Source organism: Carassius gibelio, chromosome B23 (genome assembly GCF_023724105.1).
Source record: "Carassius gibelio isolate Cgi1373 ecotype wild population from Czech Republic chromosome B23, carGib1.2-hapl.c, whole genome shotgun sequence".
In the NCBI taxonomy this organism is placed as follows: domain Eukaryota; kingdom Metazoa; phylum Chordata; class Actinopteri; order Cypriniformes; family Cyprinidae; genus Carassius; species Carassius gibelio.
Genome location: NC_068418.1, coordinates 27,995,473 through 28,022,278, shown reverse-complemented (window position 1 = coordinate 28,022,278; position 26,806 = coordinate 27,995,473). Strand labels below are relative to the sequence as shown.

The following is a 26,806-nucleotide window of genomic DNA, read 5'->3' as shown; positions in this document are numbered from 1 at the left end:
TTAGTGGGTCAACTCCTGCCATTTTATACCATAAGAAAGCATTTTATGTTTGTTGGTTTCATTGAGGATCAAAAAAAAAAGACACTCAAGACACTTAAATGGGATCATCAATTAAGCCTTACAGCATGAATACTTGTGTTGTGTACACTAAATATAAATCACTTTAACTATTTTCTCCAATTCCAGTTTCTTTCAATTCCAGATTTCATAGTACAAATGAAATAACCTGAATGCAAAGAAAATGACTACTATATCATTTTATCCATTATCATGTGTTCTCTATGTAACACCGTGTGATATGAATTGTGCTCGGAGATGTCAAATAATATATATTAAACAAATTCTACATAAAATTAAATGTAGATCAGTAAACAAAAAAAAGGACATTGAAAGACTACATTAAAGTTTATGAAAGCAAGGACAAAAGTATATTCTAATTCATCATGTATTTATTGTTCTTTACAAACAATTTACATTGAAAATATTGTGCCTTAAAACCCCAGTGAGCAAGCCAGAAGGCAACAGTGGCAAGGAAAAACTCCCTAAATTAGTGAAGAGGATCATCAGCAGAGAGGTATAGGGAGAAACCTTGGGAGGAACCAGACTCAGCAGGGGCAAGCCATCCTCCTTTGGCTGGCATCTAAGTTTGCTGTACATAGGCCAAATATAATACAAGCCATCCATCCAACATTTCATATAGAATTGTGTTACTTTTGTGGTTATGCATTTGTGATATCTTTGACTATTGACTGCCTGCATCGGTTTATAGTTTTGCCGGGACATTTTCTGAAGATACTTGAACAATGATTTTGTATTCACTGTAAGAAAGGGAAGCAGAAAAGTTAAGTCAAATTAGTATCAACTTCTGGTTGTGTGCCTCTTCATAAAAACAGTTCATGGAGTGGAGAATCATAATGGATAAGGTGCAAGTTTGAAGTGTAACGCATTGCACAAACCTGAAAATGTATCAACAGGTGCAAGACTGCTTTAAGAAATGAGTCAATTTGAGTATTGCAGATATATTAATTTACCTTTTGATTGGTTGTGTGCCTCTTCATAAAAACAGTTAGTGGAGTGGAGAATCATAATGGATAAGGTGGAAGTTTGAAGTGTAACATTGCAGAAATCTGAAAATACAGTCATGGAACATTAACACAACTGAAACATTGTACAGATGTCTATGTTAGTTGCACACTCACCTTTTTGGAGTAGTGGACTGTAGATATTGGGTTTTCATGCACAAACCTGAAAATTTATCAACAGGTGAAAGACTGCTTTAAGAAATGAGTCAATTTGAGTATTGCAGATATATTCATTTACCTTTTGATTGGTTGTGTGCCTCTTCATAAAAACGGTTCATGGGGTGGAGAGTCATATTGGAGAAGGACGTTGGATGTGTAGTAAATTGCAGAAATCTGAAAATGCATTCATGGAAAATTAACTTCTTGATAATTAAAGTGTTTGCACAACAAAAACCATTTAGCAATCTGTACACTCACCTTTTGGGAGTAGTGGACAGGAGATATTGGGTTTTGATGCACAAACCTGAAAATTTATCAACAGGTGAAAGACTGCTTTAAGAAATGAGTCAATTTGAGTATTGCAGATATATTCATTTACCTTTTGATTGGTTGTGTGCCTCTTCATAAAAACGGTTCATGGGGTGGAGAGTCATATTGGAGAAGGACGTTTGATGTGTAGTAAATTGCAGAAATCTGAAAATGCATTCATGGAAAATTAACTTCTTGATAATTAAAGTGTTTGCACAACAAAAACCATTTAGCAATCTGTACACTCACCTTTTGGGAGTAGTGGACAGGAGATATTGGGTTTTGATGCACAAACCTGAAAATTTATCAACAGGTGAAAGACTGCTTTAAGAAATGAGTCAATTTGAGTATTGCAGATATATTAATTTACCTTTTGATTGGTTGTGTGCCTCTTCATAAAAAACAGTTCATGGAGTGGAGAATCTTAATGGATAAGGCGGAAGTTTGAAGTGTAACATTGCAGAAATCTGAAAATACAGTCATGGAACATTAACTGATTGATAGTGTTTACACAACTGAAACATTGTACAGATGTCTATATTAGTTGCACACTCACCTTTTTGGAGAAGTGGACCGTAGATATTGGGTTTTCATGCACAAACCTGAAAATGTATCAACAGGTGAAAGACTGCTTTAAGAAATGAATCAATTGGACTATTGCAGATATATGAATTTACCTTTTGATTGGTTGTGTGCCTCTTCATAAAAACAGTTCATGGGGTGGAGAGTCATATTGGAGAAGGAAGTTTGATGTGTAGTAAATTGCAGAAATCTGAAAATGCATTCATGGAAAATTAACTTCTTGATAATTAAAGTGTTTGCACAACAAAAACCATTTAGCAATCTGTACACTCACCTTTTGGGAGTAGTGGACAGGAGATATTGGGTTTTGATGCACAAACCTGAAAATTTATCAACAGGTGAAAGACTGCTTTAAGAAATGAGTCAATTTGAGTATTGCAGATATATTCATTTACCTTTTGATTGGTTGTGTGCCTCTTCATAAAAACAGTTCATGGAGTGGAGAATCTTAATGGATAAGACGGAAGTTTGAAGTGTAACATTGCAGAAATCTGAAAATACAGTCATGGAACATTAACTGATTGATAGTGTTTACACAACTGAAACATTGTACAGATGTCTATATTAGTTGCACACTCACCTTTTTGGAGAAGTGGACCGTAGATATTGGGTTTTCATGCACAAACCTGAAAATGTATCAACAGGTGAAAGACTGCTTTAAGAAATGAATCAATTGGACTATTGCAGATATATGAATTTACCTTTTGATTGGTTGTGTGCCTCTTCATAAAAACGGTTCATGGGGTGGAGAGTCATATTGGAGAAGGACGTTTGATGTGTAGTAAATTGCAGAAATCTGAAAATGCATTCATGGAAAATTAACTTCTTGATAATTAAAGTGTTTGCACAACAAAAACCATTTAGCAATCTGTACACTCACCTTTTGGGAGTAGTGGACAGGAGATATTGGGTTTTGATGCACAAACCTGAAAATTTATCAACAGGTGAAAGACTGCTTTAAGAAATGAGTCAATTTGAGTATTGCAGATATATTCATTTACCTTTTGATTGGTTGTGTGCCTCTTCATAAAAACAGTTCATGGAGCGGAGAATCTTAATGGATAAGGCGGAAGTTTGAAGTGTAACATTGCAGAAATCTGAAAATACAGTCATGGAACATTAACTGATTGATAGTGTTTACACAACTGAAACATTGTACAGATGTCTATATTAGTTGCACACTCACCTTTTTGGAGAAGTGGACCGTAGATATTGGGTTTTCATGCACAAACCTGAAAATGTATCAACAGGTGAAAGACTGCTTTAAGAAATGAATCAATTGGACTATTGCAGATATATGAATTTACCTTTTGATTGGTTGTGTGCCTCTTCATAAAAACAGTTCATGGGGTGGAGAGTCATATTGGAGAAGGAAGTTTGATGTGTAGTAAATTGCAGAAATCTGAAAATGCATTCATGGAAAATTAACTTCTTGATAATTAAAGTGTTTGCACAACAAAAACCATTTAGCAATCTGTACACTCACCTTTTGGGAGTAGTGGACAGGAGATATTGGGTTTTGATGCACAAACCTGAAAATTTATCAACAGGTGAAAGACTGCTTTAAGAAATGAGTCAATTTGAGTATTGCAGATATATTCATTTACCTTTTGATTGGTTGTGTGCCTCTTCATAAAAACGGTTCATGGGGTGGAGAGTCATATTGGAGAAGGACGTTTGATGTGTAGTAAATTGCAGAAATCTGAAAATGCATTCATGGAAAATTAACTTCTTGATAATTAAAGTGTTTGCACAACAAAAACCATTTAGCAATCTGTACACTCACCTTTTGGGAGTAGTGGACAGGAGATATTGGGTTTTGATGCACAAACCTGAAAATTTATCAACAGGTGAAAGACTGCTTTAAGAAATGAGTCAATTTGAGTATTGCAGATATATTCATTTACCTTTTGATTGGTTGTGTGCCTCTTCATAAAAAACAGTTCATGGAGTGGAGAATCTTAATGGATAAGGCAGAAGTTTGAAGTGTAACATTGCAGAAATCTGAAAATACAGTCATGGAACATTAACTGATTGATAGTGTTTACACATCTGAAACATTGTACAGATGTCTATATTAGTTGCACACTCACCTTTTTGGAGTAGTGGACCGTAGATATTGGGTTTTCATGCACAAACCTGAAAATGTATCAACAGGTGAAAGACTGCTTTAAGAAAAGATTCAATTCGAGTATTGCAGATATATGAATTTACCTTTTGATTGGTTGTGTGCCTCTTCATAAAAACAGTTCATGGGGTGGAGAATCATAGCGGATAAGACCGAAGTTTGAAGTGTAACGTATTGCACAAACCTGAAAATGTATCAACAGGTGAAAGACTGCTTTAAGAAAAGATTCAATTCGAGTATTGCAGATATATGAATTTACCTTTTGATTGGTTGTGTGCCTCTTCATAAAAACAGTTCATGGGGTGGAGAATCATAGCGGATAAGACCGAAGTTTGAAGTGTAATGTTTTGCACAAACCTGAAAATGTATCAACAGGTGAAAGACTGCTTTAAGAAATGAGTCAATTTGAGTATTGCAGATGTATTAATTTACCTTTTGATTGGTTGTGTGCCTCTTCATAAAAACAGTTTGTGGAGCCGAGAATCATAATGGATAAGGCGGAAGTTTGAAGTGTAACATTGCAGAAATCTGAAGATACAGTTATGGAACATTAACTGATTGATAAAGTGTTTGCACATCTGATACATTTAGTGAAATATGTAGACATCTGCACACTTACCTTTGACAGTAGTTAGTAGTTAGTTGATGCACAAACCTGAAAATATTGCTATTAGGTGAAACGGTGCCTGAACACTGTTTTATTCTGACACTACTACATTTACATTTTCATCAGTTGTTTTCTTCAGTAAGAAAGTTATTGAGGTACATAATTATGTGTTGGATGGAGTACAGAATCTCTTGTATGGGAGAAATTCTGACTTGTGCATTTCATACGTCTAAAAAGATGACTTGCAGATGTGCTTGCATATAGTTGATTGATTTAACCATGCCTTTATTCTGCTTGTGTAATCATGCACAACTGAGTCTACTTACCAATTTTGTGTTGTTCTATTGACTTAATTGTGATATTAGGAGACAAATGGATGGATGCAGGCAGTCTTTGTGGATGCTTCCTATAATGTTTGGAAGCATCCATTATGATTTGGATGGCTTAGAATGACTGAAATTAGATTATGGATTAAATGTCAGTTAAAAATAAATCTCTCAAAACTGAGAATTTAAGCAGAATTAAAATAATAATAATAATAATAATAATAATAATAATAATAATAATAATAAAGCATTAAGATGAATACAAAGTAAATACTACAGTTACCTTGGCTGGGTGAAGTTTACTAGCTCAAGAAAGAAGAGCAATTATGGGAGATGTTGCGTTGAAAATGATGATCACTTGTTTGAATTACAGGCTGGATTAACTGGACTCTGACCATGTTGGAATCTCAGGATAGCACTCATATCGTATGGACACAAAAACAGAACAGACAATACAGTGATACAATTCTCATTTCAGAGTGTTGCATTGATAAAATGGATTACCTTCAGATAATACTTCAATCATAACATGGAACAGCTGTACATATTCAACTGATGGATCATTATAAGAGTTATTCATTTAGATATAGATAGACTTAGAACATACCGTCTCCAGTTGTACACTTGCCCTGCAGTTGTATGCCAGTTGGAAGCTCAGGATGAACATTGAACAAGTAAGAGCACAGACAAGAAACAAATAATGCAGGTTATAGAGATTTCATTACATAATCACACACATTAATTTTTACCTCAGTGAAATAAGGACTGCTTGGTGGTAACTGTAATACGTTTGCACAATTTCAACAGAGACATTATCTGCATCTTTAACATAGACATGGTCTATCAGTGTACCTTTTTCAGTGGTAGGGTGTTGCACATGTTGACTGTATCCATGTAGTTCCATTAGTGTACCAATTGTAGATGATGTCAAGATGTCCTCATTGAAGTCTCCCATAATCACTTTCTTTCCTGACTGTTTCTCCAGCTCATCAATAACATGCAACATATTTTGTCGAAACAGATTAAGTGGATATGAATTAGGTCTGTACAGCAAAGCAGCATTCAAACTTAGATGTGGAACTGCAAAGTATAGACATTCCAAGTTACAAGGTTCTGGAACCCTGACATTAAAATGAATGCTTTCACAACAGAATAGTCCAACTCCACCTCCTCTTTGTTGTTTTAAATCAGTGAAAAGTGGAGTACTGTTGTCATAACATTTAGCTCTTGGATTGCTCTTAAAAACAAATCCTGGAATCTGTACTTGGTCTTCAACTTTTAGCCACGTTTCAGTTAAACCGATGCAATCTGCATTCATTATCTGTCTGTGAACTTGAAGATCTTGAACATGAGCTCGAAGACTTTGTACATTATGAAGAGCAATTGTAAACACGCCAGGTGTCTTTACAAAACTGTAATTTTCTAAAGTAAGTCGGGGCATGTTTTTCATAGCGGAGTCAATTTTCTCATTACAATATATGACAGAGTCTTTGAAGTTATTAATTATTAGTCCATCGAGGGTTCTCACACGACTCAGTGCAACATATGCTTGTCCCGGAGAAAATACCTTGTCAAGTGAGACGACCGCTTGATCTACTGTGAGTCCTTGCACTTTATGAACGGTGCATGCCCATGCCAATTTAAGTGGAAACTGACGTCTTAAACCACCATCGTTTGAGACTTGATCTTCTTCCACTTCAATAACAGTTGAATTTGGAGAATATTTCTGTCGCAGCTTCGATCTCTGAACTTTACCAACATTTGGATCATCAAATTCAACATGGATAGCTGATGGGAAGTCATCATCTTCATCATCATCACGTCTTTGTTTTCTGCTTATGTGGACAACTGTGCCACAGGCTCCATTGACAAGTCCATCAGAAACATCAACATTTTTCCTAAGCATTACTCTGGCACCAACACCCAAGGAAACACATTTGTCCAAACAAGAGTTGAAAACTTTTGCATGAAATCCAACTTTCCTTTCTATTCTTCCAGTTTCTGGATTTCTAGCAAAGTCTCTAGCGTGAATAGTGATTGCCTCAGGACAACGCTCATTAAGTTTCTGTATATTGTACTCATCAACCTGAGCATTTGTAGGGAATATATGAATAGCATCGCATTCTTCACCAGTTTCACGTTGCTTCAACATGTTGATGTCATTTGGGCTTAGAGTTTCGTTCTTTTTATGAACTCTCAGACGATTTAACATTTCAGCAAAAGATGCATCTTGTTGCCTGACAACTTGTGTTAGTTCAGCAATTTCAAAGTTGGTATCCCAAAGATTCACTCCTTTTGGATCAACGTACAGGGGAATTCCCTTGACTGGCGGTAGCTGATAAAAATCACCAACACAGACCAAACTGACTCTTCCAAAAATTGAGTAGTCACCAGTTTGCTTAATTTGTCTCAATCTACCATGAACATAAGACAAAAGGTGATGGTCAACCATAGACACCTCATCAATGATCAGAATCTGCAAACCTCCCAGTTTTGCACGCAGTGAATTGATTTTGTCATCACTTAGGGGCTGATATGGCAGTTTGACATTGGCACCTATGGAAAAGGTATTATGGATTGTAGAAGCACCAATTTGAAAACTGGCCACTCCGGTTGACGCAGTTAAAATCACACTTCTATCATCAGGGTTTTCGGACAGCTGAGATAAAAGTCTGGAGGATTCATAGTAGATCGCTTTGATTAAATGACTCTTGCCTGTGCCTGCTCCACCAGTGACAAACAAGTGAAATGGTTCAGGGTTTTCACCAAGAAGTTTCTCTAAACACCATTTCCGTACTTTGTAAAAGATTGCACATTGTTGTGCATTTAATGATCGCAGTAAACATAATGCTTCTTCTCTAGAAATTCCAGCCTGATTGGTTTCAATACTGTATGGAGTTCGAGGGTTCGTTACAAGATCTGGAATAGAACACTCAGAATCATCTTCATCAGGAATTGTATTACTCTTCCTTAGTTCTAAACATTCGTGACGTTCCTTTTCAGTTTCAGGACATAACGCAGCCCAAGCATCTTCCAAATCAACACCTTGCTCCAAAAGCTGTTGAGCTCGACCAATTTTGTCACTTTCCTTTTCAAAGAGTGCTCGATTAGCATCAACAATACATTTGACTTGAGTCACATTTCTCCCACATTTCACAGCACCACTGTTGTAGAATTCCTCATAAGTGCTAAAACTCTCAGGCTTGAGCTGACAATCTTCATAATGTGGCAAGAAAAGTTGCAACAATGAATGAAAGTACTTTTCTGGATCTTTTTTGGGAGAAAATCTCGGATATCGAACAACAGCAGGGTCAGTTCGAGTTCTCTTCATCATATAACCACAGTCGTTGTTAAGCTTGATCACCTTGTCTTCAGAAGACTTTTTTTGTGAAGAAACCTCCGATTTTGACAAGATCCTGTTTTCAGAGCAAAAACTTGCAAGACATTGGGTCTCAAACTCTTCCGTGTTTGGCCTATTCTTGTATCGGTCAACCAGACTAGTCATCCAAAAGCTAGCTTCTTCACCAGACTGATCAACTTTGTTTTTGATGACACGAAGAGGCAAACTCATCTTTACAGGATTCAATCCAATTGGAATAAACTGGACTTTACGAGAACATTCCTTCAAGTGCATACCGGTCAGACGATACACAGCCTCTTGAGCAGAAACTTCTCTGTTGTGAAGATATACACTACCAAGCATCTTCAGTGATGATCTCGCTTCAAGGTTTCCATTCATGGCTTCGTTTTGCGCACGTTGCAGCAACAATCCCATTTCTTGTTCTGCTTTTGTGATGTAACTGATAATGTAAACCACTACAGAGTAAGCATCAGTGACGTACTGGATATCCATGTTGCCTTGCCAGGCACGCAGTAAATGTTTATTATACTGGTTCACCCAGACGTCTTTTGGACTTCTTTTCAGGACAACGGATTTCTTTTTGGAACACTGTGCATACACTTTCTCAAAGAGAGCTTGGTTAATACCAATGGATTCAAAAAATGCATCAGTTGAGTCATAATCCATATCAGAAGCTGTTAAAGCCTTTTTCACTTTTTCTAAAACTGTACGTGCAGTATCTTTTCCGTCACCGCTTTTCAAATCGTCTCGACTACCACCTCTTGTAATAAAGGTACGGCTTGATGGGGGTCGTGGAAAATTAAATCTGCAAACTGTCTTTTTCTTACGACATGTCTTTGAATGTCTGACACTGTGCTTCTGAACACCGTTGACAATCTCAAACAGTTCAGTTTCATCCTCGCTTGGGGTCTCACAAGTGATGTAACGATCAATGAAACTAGCAACCAAACCATCGTTTTCTTCATTGTCTTCATTTAACGTTGGGGCATTTTCAACCCAAAACAGACAGTGAACATGAGGAGATCCACGCTGTTGAAACTCTACGCGATAAAAGTAATCTACTATTTTCCCGATCGGTTGAGCTGAAGACATGATTACATTTCTCAGAAAACAATGCCATCTATGATCAAACATTCTTGCAGCAGTCACTGGGTTTCGTCTAATCAATCCACATTTTTCAGACCAGTCAAGTTCATCTGCTTTCACATTTTTCCCTTCCTGTTTGATTATAGTACTAATCATTTCTGGCCATCTGAGATCCGCAGAACTAAAGGATGCAAAGAAAGTTGGAATACCTAGCTGTCTTACAAGTGCAAAAAGGTCCTTTTGAGTAGACTGCCAATATGGAGGTGTTCCACGGATTGGTCTCAAAAACTTGTATCCTTCATCAAAATTCAAGATTTTAGATAACGAGTCTGGGTTTGTTAGTACATCTGAAGTCACTTCAGTCAACAAACTCTTCTCAGATCCTTTGCGCAAAGCAATTGAAACATTGGATACAACTTGATCAATCTCCGACAGATACTGTGCATAGAAAATGAAGTCTGTGCTTTGTGCAAAACGTCCATCCGCATTGAGGATTCTTGCATTCAAGTATCTTGACAATGTTATTTTTACCTCCCTCTTATCATGAAATGTTGGACCACCAGTTGGATATAGAACAGGGAAACATTTTGCTTCGTTAGACCTATCAGATAACAAACTAACAGGACTGTTACCTTCAGCAGGTGCCAGATTTAATACATCCTGGAAATGCTGATCAATTACTTCTGAACCGATGTCCACAGGTTGCAATGACGTATCTGACAAAAGACCACTTTGCTCTTTGATGTAGGTAAGGTCTTCCTCTTGCTGTTCATCAAGGTCATTTTCATCATCAATCTTTTCAACTACGTCTTGTTGCTCCATTTCATCAACATTTTCTTCTGGTTCGTTCAAAGAGTTGATCCACTGTTGATTAATCTCCACATCACCAAACCACTTATTGAACCGGATCAAATATTTCAGAGCATTTCGAACACGATCAGTGTGTACATACTTGTACTCATAATGCCCTTTGTAGGTTAACTTGCGTTTCAGTTTGATCCTTATCATCTTGTCATCACATTCATTTCGTGGAAGGATATTGGACACATCTGTGGCATTAACCGGGACGCACACTACAGGGCCATGGCATCCATGTTGTTTACCACGAGGAAGGCACAGTAATTTCATAAAAGGAATGTTACGTGCAATTAGATGTTGTTCCAAAGAGTTGAGGCATTTCAGTTGATTTGGAACATCCACCAAATGCATGTTGTTTGCAACGCTCTCTTCGGGCAGTTGTCCACAGAGGATTTTTCGATGACACGTTAGACAGATCCATAATTTGCACCCTGAGGAATGAGCAGAAGATCCTTCACACTTTTGATCACAGACATGAACATACCTGGTTGTGATGCATCTTCTTCCCAAAGCAGCGATTTTTACACCTTTGTCTTCATAGCATTGTCTTCTACATTCAACAACCTGCTTTCTGAAAAGTAAACGGTGACAGACACAGCACACAAACTCTGGACCACTACTAATTTCTTGTCTAAAATTACCAATAGCAACAGCAATGTCTTGTTGTTCCTTCTTTCTTGCATACTTTTCACAACCTTTTTGTATTGAAAGCACACGGAAGTTCACATCTTTATGATATTTCATTACAGAATACTCACACACTCTTCTTTTGAAGACTAGGTTTTGCAGATATTTTTTCTTTGAATACTCACACACTCTTGCTTTGAAGGCCAGGTTTTGCAGATATTTTTTCTTTGAATACTCACACACTCTTGCTTTGAAGGCCAGGTTTTGCAAATATTTTTTCTTTGAATACTCACACACTCTTGCTTTGAAGGCCAGGTTTTGCAGATATTTTTTCTTTGAATACTCACACACTCTTGCTTTGAAGGCCAGGTTTTGCAGATATTTTTTCTTTGAATACTCGCATACATTTGCCTGAAAAGAAACATTATATTTATATTTCAATCGAGAATACTGGCAAACACGTTTTTGGAACTGAATATTGCTCAAGTACTTGGCCTTAGAACGTTCACACTTTGAAAAACGAACATCAACATTTTTTAGATATTTGTCACGAAGAATTCCCTTTTTTCTTTCTTGGTAAGATCTATCTCTACTGTATTTTGTTTGGTCATATTCAATTTTTTTCCCCCTGTAAACGGGGTCACCAGAATATTTTGTTTTGGCATATTCAATTTTTTTCCCCCTGTAAATGGCACCATCACAATATTTAGCTTTGGCATGCTCAATTTTGTTCTGTCTGTATTCAGGGTCATTACCATACTTTGCCTTCTCGTACTTCAGTTGTTTTTGTCTGTACTCGCTGTCGTTGCGATATCTGTCCCGATGCCTTTTGGTTGGACAACATTCTTCAGCATCACTTACCTTTCGCTTACGCAGACATGGTTTGCTGACCTCATTTGAGACCACATTTCCACATGCTCCTGCACAAACAGAATCTCGATCCCTGTGCTTAACACATGTCACAACTTCATAATGATTACGGTTACAGTGTTTCAGATAAATTGCATTCTGAGTGAATGCCTCTCCATTAGGTTTGTGCGCATTCCATCGGCCGTCATTAAAAGTCATTATGGTGGTTTTGAAAAGATCAGCCGCAACAAATATGTCAATTTCTGTTACCCATGAGCCAGAATAAAACATTCTAGATCGTGTCAGATAATCCTCTGCTGAAGAATACTCACTTCTCACGTACCTCTCAAACAGCGGAGTATTCATCTTCAGATGTTTCACAACTGCACGGCGAACCTTCAAGTGTTTCTCCTCACTTCCACATATCACATGTGCCAACGATCTGAAAAAACAGTTGCCGTCTGGTTTAATGGTCTTTGTCTGACACGGAGCTGAAATGGGACCAAAGTTTATGACATTATGGTCACTGTTATCACTGGACATTTGTATGAGCTCACATAAAGCTTGCTTATCATTATGTGTTAAGGGAGAAAAAAAGACATCTGGAACTGAAACATCAGTGATCATCAGGTCATCGGTTACAACAGTTTCAGCGTGTGATTTTGTAACCCGTTTACCTGACAGCTCAATGTGCTTTTCTTTCCTCAATCTTTTACCTTTACTTGGCAACACATTAGAGACTGTCTGCGTTGGAAGGTTAGGGTTTCTCACATCTGCAACTTCATCCACAGGTACCGGACAATCAGGGGTCTTTGGCTCAGTCTTCACAGATTCACGTACCTTTGGTGTGCGTTTTAAGACGTCACTGTAGAGGGCTTTACCGGAAGAGCATGGTAAACTGCTGCTGCCTGCTTCTTGCAGCGGATCAGACACTTCTGCATCTGCATGAACCAAAACTCCAGTTATCTCAAATGGTGGCTCAGGTTCCCCAAACAACTGTGCCATGTCATTGATATAGTTGTACAGAGACTCTATGGTACTGTGATAGACTACACAACTTGTGTCTGTCCTGATGGCATGAGAGTCAACGACTGCATACCACGACCCTTGCTTAATAACTGCAGATGTGTTGGCACAAATGGTTAACAAGAAAGCATCAGCACTAAGTAGAGTTTGCTGAAGGGCTACATCAAGTGGCATGGCTACAGCGCTTATGGCTTGGTCATACTCGTGGTACTCATTGACATTAACAAAACCAGTCAGAGACGGAGTGTACTCAATGGAAAATGTAGTATTACCCAACATGTGTCTCCTCGGTAGTTCATGGACTGCAATGTAATTCCTACCCTTCACTGCCCGATCTTTTATGTTACCCTGTTTTCTCAGAGATTCATAGAGGCGTGTTCCTGCAACCAAGACACTGTCCAGATCTTGTGTCGACCACGTAAGCACATTCTTCAGCTTGCTTCTCAACACTGCCGTGAGACTGATAGCTCCACACTGCCTGTTGCGTGAATCTCCAAAGCGGGCATCAGCTTGATCAAAAGAGCCTTTTAGCATGGATTTCTGTGGAAAATCACAACAAGCACTCAAAGCACTTTCATGGCAATTTGCAGGAATGTTTTGTTCAGTTTGGATAGGTTTTTTCATGGATTTTGGTTGGGTTTTCATGGGGTGCTTCATCTGGGGTTGCCGGAGTTTGCCAGAGTCTACTTGAAAATCAGATGGCTTTACCTCACTCTTTACAGATTCACAGACCTTGGGTGAGCGTTTTAAGACCTCGCTGTAAAGGGCTTTACCAGAAGTGCATGGAAAACTGCTGCCAGCGGCTTCTTCCAATGGATCACAAACTTCTGCGTCTGCATAAACCAAAACTCCAGTTATCTCAAATGGTGGCTCAGGTTCCCCAAATAACTGTGCCATGTCATTAATATAGTTGTACAGAGACTCAACGGATCTGTGATAAGTAACACAACTCGTCTCTGTTTTGATAGCATGAGAGTCAACAACTGCATACCATGATCCCTGCTTAATAACTGCAGATGTGTTGGCACAAACGGTTAACAAGAAAGCATCAGCACTCAGTAGAGCTTGCTGAAGAGCTACATCAAGTGGCATGGCTACACCGCTTATGGCTTTGTCATACGCATGGTACTCATTGACATTAACAAAACCAGTCAGAGATGGACTGTACTCGATGGAAAATGTAGTATTACCCAACATGTGTCTCCTTGGTAGTTCATGGACTGCAATGTAATTCCTACCCTTCACTTCCCGGTCTTTTATGTTACCCTGTTTTCTCAGAGACTCATAGAGGTGTGTTCCTGCAACCAAGACACCATCCAGATCTTGTGTCGACCACGTCAGCACATTCTTCAGCTTGCTTCTCAAAACTGCCGTCAGACTGATGGCTCCACACTGCCTGTTGCGCAAATCTCCAAAGCGGGCATCAGCTTGATCAAAAGAACCTGTCAGCACGGATTTCTGTGGAAATTCAAAACTCAAATTTAAAGTGTTCAAATCATTATCCATCGACTTGGTTGGAATCACAAACCTTCCTGCAGATTGTCTGGAACTTTTGACAGATTGGTCACACCTGTTGAAACATTGTTTTGAGCTTTTTCTTTTGTTTTCGTTTGAGTTCAATGGGAATCTCTTTGAAATAGACGGTGAATGAACGGGAATAGATGGTTTATGAACAGGAATAGATGGTTTATGAACGGAAATAGGCAGGGTATATCTGGGTTTTGTTTGGTTGGAAATTTCCGACATCGAACATAGGCGTTCTTTGTCTGTCACTTTTGGACGAGGACGTGACACAACCTCGGCTTGACTTGTTTTAAGAGGAAGCGGTGCAGCCTCTACCCCAATTGGATTCACAGGGAGGGGTGGAACCTGTTGAGGGGTGGTTTCTACACAATGGCAAAAACCGCCTATTTTTTTACGAGGATGTGGCATAACCTCGGCTCTACTTGTTTTAAGAGGGAGCGTATTTGCCTCTACCCCAATCGCGCCCACAGGGAGGGGTGGAACCTGTTGAGGGTTGGTTTCTACACGATGGCAAAACCGACCTTTTTTTATACGAGGATGTGGCATAACCTCGGCTCGACTTGTTTTAAGAGGGAGCGTCTTTGCCTCTACCCCAATTGTACCCACAGGGAGGGGTGGAACCTGTTGAGGGGTGGTTTCTACACGATGGCAAAACCGGCCTTTTTTTTTACAAGGAGTGGGCATAACCTTGGCTTGACTTATTTTGAGAGGAAGCGTCGCAGCCTCTTTCCCGTTTGTTTTTGCAGGACGGGGTGGAACCTGCTGGGTGGGGCCAGGATTACAACTGCCGGAGCAGTCGGCCATTTTTTTACGAGGAAGCGGCGTTACCTCGGCCTTGTATGTTTTAAGAGGTGGTCGTGCAGCCTCTGCCCTTTTTTTAAGAGGAAGGGGTGGAAACTCTGCTTCAGTTATTTTAAGAGGAAGCGGTGCAGCCTCTGTACTTGCACATCTCTGTGCGTATAGCCGTTTGGCTATTGTCGACCTCTTGGTTGGTCGCGGCATCTGTGAACACGGAAACAGAATTACTACATGTACTTCTCAATTCTTAAAGCATCAGAACCTGATTACACTGTAGCTATTCAAACAGTTCAAATGATTAACATAAAAATGTGATGTACTAACATTAACAGGAATGGAAAGAGAATAAGAAATGTTTCTTAATTAAAATATCAATGCAAGATTTTGTGACCAGCAACATATTCACATAAGCCCTTGACAAGACACAAGTACTGATTAATATCTTAACACTACCTAGCACACATGGATACGGTCTTAATTTTGCTATGAAAAAAAGCAAGCATTTAACTTCAACTCGCAGTCTATAACCAGTGCACCACCACACAAAAGAAAAAGATACATTTGTCAGCTATGGTTTGTTATACATTTAAATGTATTTTAGCAGTATATTCTAAACAATGTTGAAAAAGTTTGACTTACCTCGCAGTCTTTAACCAATGTGCCACCACAAGTGAAAGAAAAGGCATACTTGCCAGCTATGCTTTGTTATTCATTTAAACATTTACTACAGCAGTATATTTAGGGCTCAAGCCTGGAGGGCGAGAGCCCTATTGTTTTCCTTAGGATTATTTTTTATTTAAATTATTTTTTTAAATGGTTACAAAAAGTTGAATTACCTCAGCTCGCAGTCTAGAACCAGTGCACTACCACACATAGAAGGAAAAGGTACACTTGTCAGCCAGGCTTTGTTATACATTTAAACACTTACTTCAGCAGTATGTTCTAAATGCAAGTTCAAAAATTTTGACTTACCTCAACTCAGTCTTTTCCCAGTGTACCAGCACATGCAAAAAAGTAGTGTGATAGTTAGGAATTTTAAGAACTTCATTTCACACATTTAAAAATTATATTGAAATTATAAAAGGTTAACTCAACTCACACTTATCCATTCACCAGCACACATAAGTATTGTTTAGCATATTCAATTTACACATTTCACAAAAAACATTTCACAGCTAAATAAACTCTTTAAACTTTATCATTTAAGGAGACCATTTTTCAAGAAAACATTATCAACAGGAATGAAAACATCAAGAAATGTTTCCTAAAATATCAATGCAAGATTTTATAATGAGCAGCAACATTATTCACATAAGCCCTTGACAAGACATAAGTACTGATGAATATCTAAAGACTGCCCAGCACACATGGATACGGTCTTAATATTGCTATGAAAAAAGCAAGCATTTAATTTCTAAACTCGCAGTCTATAACCAGTGCACAACCACACATAAATGAAAAGGGTACACATTTTAGCTATGCTTTGTTATACATTTAAATGTACTTAAACGGTATATTCTAATTGTTCAAAAAGTTTGACTTGCCAAACTTTAACCAGGCACCCCATTCATAAAAGAAAAAACGTATACTTGTCAGGCATGCTTTGTTATACATTTAAACATTTACTACAGCAGTATATTCTAAGTGTTTTTAATAGTTACAAAAAGTTGCCTTACCTCAGCTCGCAGTCTTTAACCAGTGCACCACCACACACAAAAAAGGGTATACTTGTCAGGCATGCTTTGTTATGCATTGAAACATTTACAGCAGTATGTTCTAAATGCATTTCAATAAAGTTCGAAAAGTTTGACTCACCTCAACTTGGTCTTTTCCAGGTGTACCAGCACATGCAAAAAAGAGTGATAAGTTAGGCATTTTAAGAACTTCATTTCATACATTTAAAAATTATATTCAAATTATGTTACCTCAACTCACACTCTTATCCATTCACCAGCACACATAAAAAAGTAGTATTGTTTAGCATATTCAATTTACACATCTCACTTTCAAAAAAAAATAAAAAAAATAAATAAAAAAACACATTACACAGCTAAATAAACTCTTTAATAAACCAATTAAGGAGACAATTTTTCAAGAAAATACATTATCATCAGGAAAGAAAACAACAGAATAAGAAAATGTTTCTTAATTTAAATATCAATACAAGATTTTATAATGACCAGCAACATAATTAATATTCACATAAGCCCTTAACAAGACACGTACTGATGAATCACTTAAGATTGCCGAGCACGCATGGATACAGTCTTAATTTTGCTATGAAAAAAGCAAGCATTTAAATTCTCAACTCGCACACTTTAACCAAGCAGACACCACAAAAGAAAGAAAAAGGTATACTTGCCAGATATGCTTTGTTATAAATTTACTTTAGCAGTATATATTTTTTTAATAGTTACAAAAAGTTGACTGACCTCAGCTTGCAGTCTTTAACCAGTGCACCACCACACATAAGAAAAAAGAAATAAAGTAGCCTATACTTGTCCGCCATGCTTTGCTATACGTTTAACCCTTGTATATCATTTAAATTCACTACCCTTTCATTATGTTTGGGATAAAAACATCCATTCAGTTAAACTGCTGTAAAAATTTATGAGATGAATTTGTTAGATTTTTTTTTTTGCACAAGTTATTCAAATCAACCTCAGTCCTTATCAAAACTAGCATTTTTTACTAGCACTCTTTAATTGCCAAGTTCATAAATGACATCACGGATTAAAAAAAAAAAAAAAAAATCGATTTCTTTTTATCAGTCTTGGGCATGCCAAAAATTAACAACATTGACATTAATGCATTTAGCTTTTGTGCAGCATTAGATTTACTTTTTTCCACCCTCATTTATTGTTGGTAGCTGTTTTTGCCCCATTGACCTCCATTATAAAAAAAAAAAAAATTGATTTTTGATAGTGCGTGTATGCATGCATGTATGTGTGACAGAGAGAGACCTTTGTGCACTTACCTTGATGTATCCACAAAAAAAAAAACAATAATGCACCCCAGCTCTCAGAACTACATGGAGTAAACAAAAAAGTAGTGTTTATGCACACTTATATAGGATGGCCTGTGTGTGAAGTGCTTGTCTTTCCTTGATGGTAAAGGGAGTTTCAAACCTTAAAATCCTGTATGTATATATGTGTGTGTATATATATATATATATATTTTATATAAACAATTCTACTTTGCATCAGATTTGTGAACAATTTATTATGAACCAAAAAGCAATACCAACTTCAAAATAAGCTACAGCTTGCTGGAGTGGTCCAGCTGTATAATTTCTAAGACTTTTGTACAAAGTCAAGCCCTTTCCTTAGCCATTCCACACCATCAAATGACCTGCAGGATGGCATAAGAGTTTGAATCCACATACTTTTTTTTAATCTATACTTAACACAATCATTAAAAGGCAGTAGGTGCATAAACATTTGTTTACTCCATGTAGTTCTGAGCTGTACATTTTGATTTTCTCAAATACATCAAGGTAAGTGCACAAAGTTCTCTCTCTGTTTCGCACACACACAATATAATATGCTGTTATACCCCATATAGCTTCATTTACAAGTCAGAAACTAAGCTTTTTTTGCAAAAGCCCATCTAAAGGGTTCATGGTCCCACATAGTGATCAACTGGAGTAACAAATTTTACCTCTTCCCAACAGAGAAAACCACAAAACAAGAATGCATGATTATATGGTGTCATGGCTTTGCAATCAAAATGTCATTATAATAGAAGTCAATGGGGCAAAAACAGCCACCAATAATAAAATGGATAATTTTTTTTCTAATGTTGCATAAAAACTAAAAGTGCATAAAAGCCAATGATGTTACTAATCTTTTACATACCCAAGACTGTAATAAAAAGTAACAAAAAAAATCCAGTCACAATACTTTTATATTGAAAGTGACAATTTATGAACTTGCCACTTAAAGAGTTGAAATCTTGGATCGTTTTAAAAATGTAGTAGTTTTCATTAGGACTGAGGTTGATTGATAGATTCATGCAAAAATAAAAAATAAATAGAGACATTTTTACAGCAGTTTAATGAAGTTGATGTTTTTATCCTGAACATAACAAAAAGGTAGTGAATTTGAACAATGCACAAGGGTTAAACATTTACTTCAACAATATACTTCAAACTCTTTTTAATGGTTACAAATAGTTGCCTTACCTCAGCTTGCAGTCTTTAACCAGTGCACCACCACACATAAAAGAAAAAAAATGGGTATACTTGTCAGGCATGCTTTGTTATACAGTACATTTACTTCAGCAGTATATTCTAAGTGCATTTTAATAAAGTTCAAGAAGTTTGTCATACCTCAACTTTGTCTTTTACCAGTGTACCACCACATGCAAAAAAGTGATAAGTTAAGCATTTTAGGAACTTAACATACATTTAAAAAGTACATTCAAATTATTTTTACATATACAAGAATTATAAAGGTTAAATCAACTCACACTCTTGTCAATTCACCAGCACACATAAAAAGTAGTACGGTTTAGCATATATTCAAGTTACACAACTTTTCATAGTTAATTATAAACTCTTTATTAAGCTTTATCAATTAAGAAGACCATTTTCAAGAAAATATAGTGTAGACCACTAAAACTAAATTACTTTGTTTATATAATTTGTAAACAATCTGAATCAGAATTAGTAAATTCTTGTGCATCACTTTACCAAAAAATAAAAATAAAAACCCACACAAAATCCCTAATATTAAACATAAAATTACCTTCCGATAAACTCCAGAATTGCATTACAGATCAAACAATAGACTAGCATAATAAGAAAACTATCCAATTAAAGTAAAGATAAAACACTTCAAAGGAGTTGCCATTTTGAACACATGGTCATTACAAACAACAAGCAAAATGAACATATTAAATATTTGAGCAAAATATCCACAATCAAAACTAAGAAGAAATAATCAATACACAGACACTTTTAAAACAAACATACCTGCTTTAGAAAAACAGATAAACCGAGCAGCACATGCTCTCTCCTTGATATACTGCCAAATTAAGACCAGGTGCAGCTTGATGAATTGGTTAGCATGTGCTCTAATGCTTCTGTGAACGTTCTCATACCTTAACCTCTCCTCTGAAGCTCGTTGAATATGCATCGATGGTTGCACATGCACCAAATAGCTCTTGTGGACTGAAGTGAATGTTGCTTTTGCTCCAGATATTGGATTTTCTGTGTGTATTGTAGCATAAATTTGTTTTTTGGTCAATCTGATCTGAATTGCTGTTCATTTTTTTTAACTTGTCCACTTCTGAACTTATTTGTTGTTTAATCTACATTCTATTTCAGCTGTATTTGCTTTTCTTGCTCTGCACTATATTACATAAACATTCTTGGTTAGCATGCAAGTTAGTGCTTGATCTGTGTTCCTTTTTATATTAAAACATATTTTCAAAATTATGGTGACTGTGTTCCATATGTTGGCACAGTGTGATAACATGCTCTCACGGATGATGTCACAGGTTTTAATTTTTGTTTGGGGTGACATTATAATAGAACATCTGATCAACAATACAGGAATAACTATACATATTTTCAGTTGCTCATCCTGCTCTGCATTACACTTCCTACCCATATTGCTGGTTGCAGATATTTTATATTCTTTATATATTCATAGTTATTGAAAGACATTATATTTGCGGTACTGTATTGTTTTGTTACATTTGATATCATAACCCCCAACAAGTTTCACTTCACTGATGCAGATGTGTGCTTGTGTTTTCAGAAATATATTAAACCATGAAAAAACATTATATATACAAACTATTTAAAGATATTTCTTATTATAAAATATATTTTGTTTCAGAGTCAATTTCATGTTCTTAGAAAAGTTTTTCATGATTGTGCTTAATTATTATGCTAATGTTAATGAACTACTAACCAAATACTGAACAATGTACACAAAAATCATTAAGATTAAATAAGATTAAATAATAAAAAAACAGCAACATTTGTCAGTCAACATTTCGAAAATGATATATAAAAGTATACAAACAAGTTAATAATAACATATGGCATGTTGTCCATATCATGTGAACCTGTCGTTATCATGTGAACACAATAAACTAACGAGCTCATTAACAATTTCCTCATTACTCAATTAAGCTGCACAATTGCAAAAAAACATTTAAATAAGCTATTTTATTTGGTTCAAACTTGACCACGTGGTGCATCAACCGTAGTGAAGTCAGCTGAAGAACAGAAAACGGTAAGAATTTGTTCTTATGTGTGTAAAATGTTTTCAGTTTCTTAAACCCTACATGTACTAATTCTATATCCTATCTTAAATTTTTTCTAGATATGGCAAGTACTTCAACTGCCAGTCTTAACCAGTCTGTTACTGGCTACATACACAATGTCACACCTCTGCGTCATGGGGTTAAAAGACAGTACTTTGAAGGAGTCTTACAACAACGCCACAAAGTATGTAAGGTTGTGGTGTTCAAGGTGGAGCTCCATTCGAAGTTTCTGAAGATTGAGAAAGACCGGTAAACTTTACTTTCACTCTTACAAATACTTGTGGGGTTTTTGTCTCTACTTCTGATACTTTGAACCTGTACAGGAGAAGGGTACTGTCTAGAATTTTACAATTGTGATATCATAATGAAGACTTAAAATTACACTTTGAAGCTGAAAATGAAAACCTGTTACAACTTCTAGTCTGCAAGATCAAACTTTGTTTTTCCTAAGGTCTTTTTTTGTCATGTTTTAGATGCCCGGTCCAACTCAATAATGTGGTTGTCCAGCCATCAAGGAGAGAAGATGGAATGGACATACTCTTCACCCACCAATCAAAATGGTGTTGTTTGACTTCAATTGACTACCCTTACAACCCCACCATAATGGTCACCATTCAAGACCAAACAATTAGTCAGATTCTGCAAATCGACATGGAATACCACAGAGTAAGTATTAGTGGTGGGGAGGGCAAAGAAAATAACTTCTCAATCAATTCTAAACCCTTCAAGATGTTAGTAGCTTGGTTAACAAATGCAGGTTTACTATGCTCTTTACACCTTTGCACATTCCACAGATCCAGGAACTGAATTCATAATTAAATATCAGGTAATAGTAACCGTATTAGACTGTCCCAATATCTTGTTTATGCTCCTTCAGGTAACTTTAAAAGTCAACTTGTTGTCTTCTCGAAGAGTTGGTTGACATAGTGGGATATGAATAGTAATGAAACTAGAAATGTCATATGACACTAATTTGTATTGTTAATGTTCTTCAGGTTAACATCACCGCAAAGCTGATCCAGAGGGAAAGCGAAGGACATGCCTTCCTTCAGGATGATGTCTTGTTAGAAAAGGCAGTCTACACCATAGCGGACACCACAGGAATAATGGAGCTCACTGTCTGGGGCGAGCAAAACCTTCAGCTGGACTCCTGGTTTTATATAACCAATGTTTCTTTACGGATGTTCCGAGGTACAAAATTCCTATCCACAACAAAAGACACAAAATTCACACCCACCACATGCACTGACCCCACATTTCCACTACAGCCCACCACATCTGAACATGTCACTGGAAACATAATTGGCGCCAAAGTTACCATAATATACATTTGTCCACTTAAGCATAAGTTGCATAACATGGCACTTTCCTGCACAAGAGTCCTGTGTGACAAGTGCGATATATTTTACAGAACTGACGCCATTACACTACACACACACGCCAGGCTCAAAATAACCACCACAACTTCAGATGAAATAAAATCTGTTAACATCGAGAACCACGTTCTCCGAGCCACTATCCAAATTCCAAAAAACGCCACAACCGACACAATAATGGACTCTATTTTGGACCTCCCCACTATGAACATAACAATACACAACCACTACATTACCCACCTGGCATATCCAGAGAAATCTCATACAGACACCCCACAACCCAACAGTCCACTTGTGCACTTCTCCCCACCTACACAACCACCAGCTCCAAGTGAAGACCTAGCGGAACTTGACCTTTTTATGGTGGAATCTCCACTAGACACCCAGCCAAAAGTAAACCAGCCAACTCCCCCATCTCCCACTTCTATTGCTGATACCCCAAAATAAGTAATGCCTTGTTGGTTTTAAATTGTAACTTATGTTTTCTTTTTTTTTTTTTTTTTTTTTTTTTAACTGGAAATGTGGTGTTTTAAGTTTCAATCCTGTGTACGCTTGAGGCAGCTCTTTTTATCCTCCCTAATTTAAATTGTGAATATTGAAAATGTTGTATACATTTCCAAAAATATATTTCTGTCTTTGACTATGGGGATGTGTTATTTCTGTTAATAAAGAACCCTCACTTCAATGCTTTACTCTTGTTTGCTTTATTTGCTACAAAGTTGGTTTGTCAATCCACAATGGGAGAAGTTTAATTTTGTTTAACCTTTTAATCTGTTAGTGTCTTTACTTGAGACAGATGAGAATTTTGTCAGACTTGTTAAAGCTACTTGTACACTATTTTGAAGTCCTTTCCAATATCTTTTAAACTTAACATGGCTGAACAAGAGGTGCATGTCCTGAAAGACTACATGCTATGCACTCTATAGTTTGACATTTTGCAAGTTTATTGCAAAAGTTAACCTATTTGAAACCCCTTTTAATTACTAAGAAATAACTACTGGAATTGAGCATGCCTATGTTTTGACTTCACATTAATTGCAAACTGCATGACCATTAACCAGAAGTTATTAAATTGTGTACTGAACAAGGTCAACCTCAAATCGGTTCAGAGGCTATCTAGTCTTAAGTTTAATTTAATCAAAACCAAATTTGGTACACCATCTACACCATTATCTGAGGGTTCAATGGGAACAATGCCACCTATGGGTGTTGAGATACCAAAAATGCACATTTGCCTAACTCCTGAATAGTCAGTCAGAAAATTATGATCTTGGTGCCTATGGATTCTGTGGGTTATGCCAACTCGGTCTCATTCGTCATTTTCCAACATGACGTCTGTCCACCATATTGAGTTGAATAAACTTTTTTTTTTTTTTTTTGCAATTACACCTTTGAAATCTGGTTCAATTTTGTAAAATTTTATATCTTCAGACCAGATTTTTGATATTCACTCCCATTCCCGACATGTACCTCTTGGATGTTGACCGTGCCTGTGCTTGTTGATTTATGCTAGTTAGCTTAGCATGCTAATTAGCTAAAATGCTAACACGTTTCTATTGACTCTAATGGGTCTCCTGAGGTATCTGGTTAACTTTGAGCAACGTTAGCATTTTTTAGCGTAGCATGCTAATCTGGCTAAAATGCTACTTCGGGCTTTTGAGAGTTAATTCTCACACCTTAACCTCTCTTCTGTGCCATGTAAATCGTGTGTCAACTAATGTGGCGCACTTCGCTAAGGCACTGGTCCCAAACCCGAGAGGTCGTGGGATCGAATCCGGGGTGGGTAACGTCGATCCGATGTAAGTTCCATTTTGGCCATTTTGCTTCGTCCCGCTCGTTGCTCTGGCTACAGCCCTTCAGGGCTTGGCCCCGGTATCGCTGCTTGCAGCTATATTTAGGGGCCAAGCCCAGAGGGCTGTAGCCCCTATTGTATCTGTACGTTTTATTATTAGGGGCCAAGCCCAGAGGGCTGTAGCCCCTATTGTATCTGTATGTTTTATTATTATTATTATTATTATTATTATTCTTCTTCTTCTTCTTCTTCTTCTTCTTCTTCTCGTCTAATGGGAGTCTATGGCAGCCATATGAAGGGAACATGGGAAAATGATAAAATTTGGCACACTTGTAGAACTGGTCATTATAAGTGATCTGACCAACTTTGGGGTCTCTAGGCCAAACTCTATAGCGCCACCAGCAGTCCAAAAATTCAACATTCAAACGTTAATAACTGTTGAACCACTAATTCTATGAAAATAAAACTTAGTACATCTATTTTGTCTCTTCATGGAGATTCCATTCCATATCTTACATTAAGACTCCTCCCATTACAGTAGCAGCCATTTTGAAAAGTACAGTAATCAGTCTAAACAATACTCCTCCTTCAAAATTGGTCCAATTCTTCTGAAATTTGGCACATAAAATCTTTGGACTGAGCTGCACAGATTTGACTGAACAGAATTTTTTGAACACTAGTGACAAAAAAGTTATCATGCTGTGAACTTACTGAGGTTGACCTAAAATCGGTTGAGATGCTGTATCTCAGCCAAACTTTGATCAATCGAAACCAAACTTGGTACACTTCTTCTATACCATAATCTGGGGGTCCATGCCAAATTTGGGAACAGCGCCACCTATGGGTGTTGAGATACCAAAAATGCACTTTTTTGCTTATAACTTCTGAACAATTCATCAGAAAATTATGATCTTGATGTCTATGGTTTCTGTAGATCATTTCGAATCTGTGGATGTCAATTTTGTCAAGACCACCAGGACCACCCGTCCGCCATTTTGAAATTTGTCAAAAATTGCTATAACTTTTGAACTACTGTACAAATCTTCACAAAAATCTATAGGCATCATCAACACCATGTGCTGGAAGTACCCCGGAAGTTGGAAGACAGCGCCACCTAGTGTTCAAGAGATATAACGATTCTTGCAAAACCCCTTATAACTACTGTAAATGTTGATCGATTTTTGATATTTTTATGTCATTTTATTCCTTTGGTTATGCCGATTCTGAGGATGTCTCAATTGTCATTTTCCAACATGGCGTCTGTCCGCCATATTGAATGGAATGAAATACAGTTTTTTCACTACTCCTCCCTGAAATCTTGTTCAATTTTGTTCAAAATTTTATCAGATGAACTTCAGACCGGGCCTGACAGAAATGACTCAACAGATTTTTGATATTCACTCCCGTTCCAGAGATGTACAGCTCCGAAGTTGACCGTGCCTGTGCTTGTTGATTTATGCTAATTAGCTTAGCATGCTAATTAACTAAAATGCTAACACTTTTCTATTCACTCTAATGGGTCTCTTGAGCAATCTGGTTAACTTTGACAATGTTAGCATTTTTTAGCGTAGCATGCTAATCTGACTAAAATGCTAATTCATGGTTTTAAGAGATCATTCTCACACCTTAAACTCTCTTCTGTGGGTTGTCGAATGTGTGTCACCTAATGTGGCTCACTCTGCTAAGACACTGGTCCCAAACCTGAGAGGTCGTATGTTCGAATCCAGGGTGGTTAATGTTGTTTACGTTTAAGGATTTTCTGTGTGTTCATATTGAATCAAGAACATGTTTTGGTCTTTCTCATGTGAACTTCTGTTTGATTTTGAAGTTTGGAGATCATTGTCACACCTTAACCTCTCTTATATAGTATTCTGTGATGTGCATTGACTGAGTAGTGCACTCTTCTAAGCCACTGGTTCCAACCCTCTAAGGTTGGGGCTTCAAATCCAGGGTGGTCAATATTGTGTTTGTTCCAGATGTTGGATTTTATTTCTTTTCATTTTTGAACGTCTCTACTTCTGATCTTGTTTTTTATGT

General features: G+C 37.1%; 3 protein-coding genes and 1 long non-coding RNA gene across 9 annotated transcripts in view; 1 reads left to right on the top strand and 3 right to left on the bottom strand.

The window, feature by feature from the left end:
• LOC128011727 (uncharacterized) overlaps window positions 1-26,806 on the bottom strand; it is a 109,607-nt gene that overhangs the window by 25,958 nt on the left and 56,843 nt on the right. For 2 of the 6 annotated variants that reach the window (XM_052594426.1, XM_052594427.1), the window contains 13 exons: window positions 4,520-4,617; window positions 3,919-3,964; window positions 3,740-3,834; window positions 3,619-3,664; window positions 3,440-3,534; window positions 3,013-3,058; window positions 2,834-2,928; window positions 2,407-2,452; window positions 2,228-2,322; window positions 1,800-1,845; window positions 1,621-1,715; window positions 1,500-1,545; window positions 1,321-1,415 (listed from right to left, as the gene is read on the bottom strand). In XM_052594426.1, the coding sequence (XP_052450386.1) occupies window positions 1,321-1,415; window positions 1,500-1,545; window positions 1,621-1,715; window positions 1,800-1,845; window positions 2,228-2,322; window positions 2,407-2,452; window positions 2,834-2,928; window positions 3,013-3,058; window positions 3,440-3,534; window positions 3,619-3,664; window positions 3,740-3,834; window positions 3,919-3,964; window positions 4,520-4,574 (901 nt within the window). In that variant the 5' untranslated portion in view covers window positions 4,575-4,617. Of the gene's footprint in view, window positions 1-1,320; window positions 1,416-1,499; window positions 1,546-1,620; window positions 1,716-1,799; window positions 1,846-2,227; window positions 2,323-2,406; window positions 2,453-2,527; window positions 2,624-2,833; window positions 2,929-3,012; window positions 3,059-3,439; window positions 3,535-3,618; window positions 3,665-3,739; window positions 3,835-3,918; window positions 3,965-4,519; window positions 4,618-26,806 lie in introns of those variants that run through there. The other 4 variants (XM_052594428.1, XM_052594430.1, XM_052594429.1 and 1 more) reach the window with 4 other exon arrangements.
• On the bottom strand, window positions 432-11,386 carry LOC128011731 (uncharacterized). The gene is made up of 9 exons (XM_052594435.1): window positions 5,477-11,386; window positions 5,194-5,320; window positions 4,880-4,915; window positions 4,693-4,788; window positions 4,226-4,271; window positions 3,134-3,229; window positions 2,713-2,758; window positions 1,032-1,127; window positions 432-818 (listed from the first exon to the last, which is right to left on the bottom strand). Exon 1 carries the CDS (start codon window positions 11,240-11,242, stop codon window positions 5,939-5,941), a length of 5,304 nt encoding a protein of 1,767 aa, XP_052450395.1. The 5' UTR covers window positions 11,243-11,386; the 3' UTR covers window positions 432-818; window positions 1,032-1,127; window positions 2,713-2,758; window positions 3,134-3,229; window positions 4,226-4,271; window positions 4,693-4,788; window positions 4,880-4,915; window positions 5,194-5,320; window positions 5,477-5,938.
• Window positions 11,631-16,090, bottom strand: LOC128011045 (uncharacterized). The gene is made up of 2 exons (XM_052593080.1): window positions 11,770-16,090; window positions 11,631-11,635 (listed from the first exon to the last, which is right to left on the bottom strand). Exons 1-2 carry the CDS (start codon window positions 15,524-15,526, stop codon window positions 11,631-11,633), a joined length of 3,762 nt encoding a protein of 1,253 aa, XP_052449040.1. The 5' UTR covers window positions 15,527-16,090.
• On the top strand, window positions 21,666-23,662 carry LOC128011733 (uncharacterized). The gene is made up of 2 exons (XR_008182639.1): window positions 21,666-21,850; window positions 22,075-23,662. It is a non-coding gene; the product is annotated as an uncharacterized LOC128011733 (long non-coding RNA).

What these genes read in the sequence shown, in the direction of transcription:
- LOC128011731 (XM_052594435.1), bottom strand. Translation starts at nt 11,242, where the DNA reads ATGAAATATCATAAAGATGTGAACTTCCGTGTGCTTTCAATACAAAAA.
- LOC128011045 (XM_052593080.1), bottom strand. Translation starts at nt 15,526, where the DNA reads ATGCCGCGACCAACCAAGAGGTCGACAATAGCCAAACGGCTATACGCA.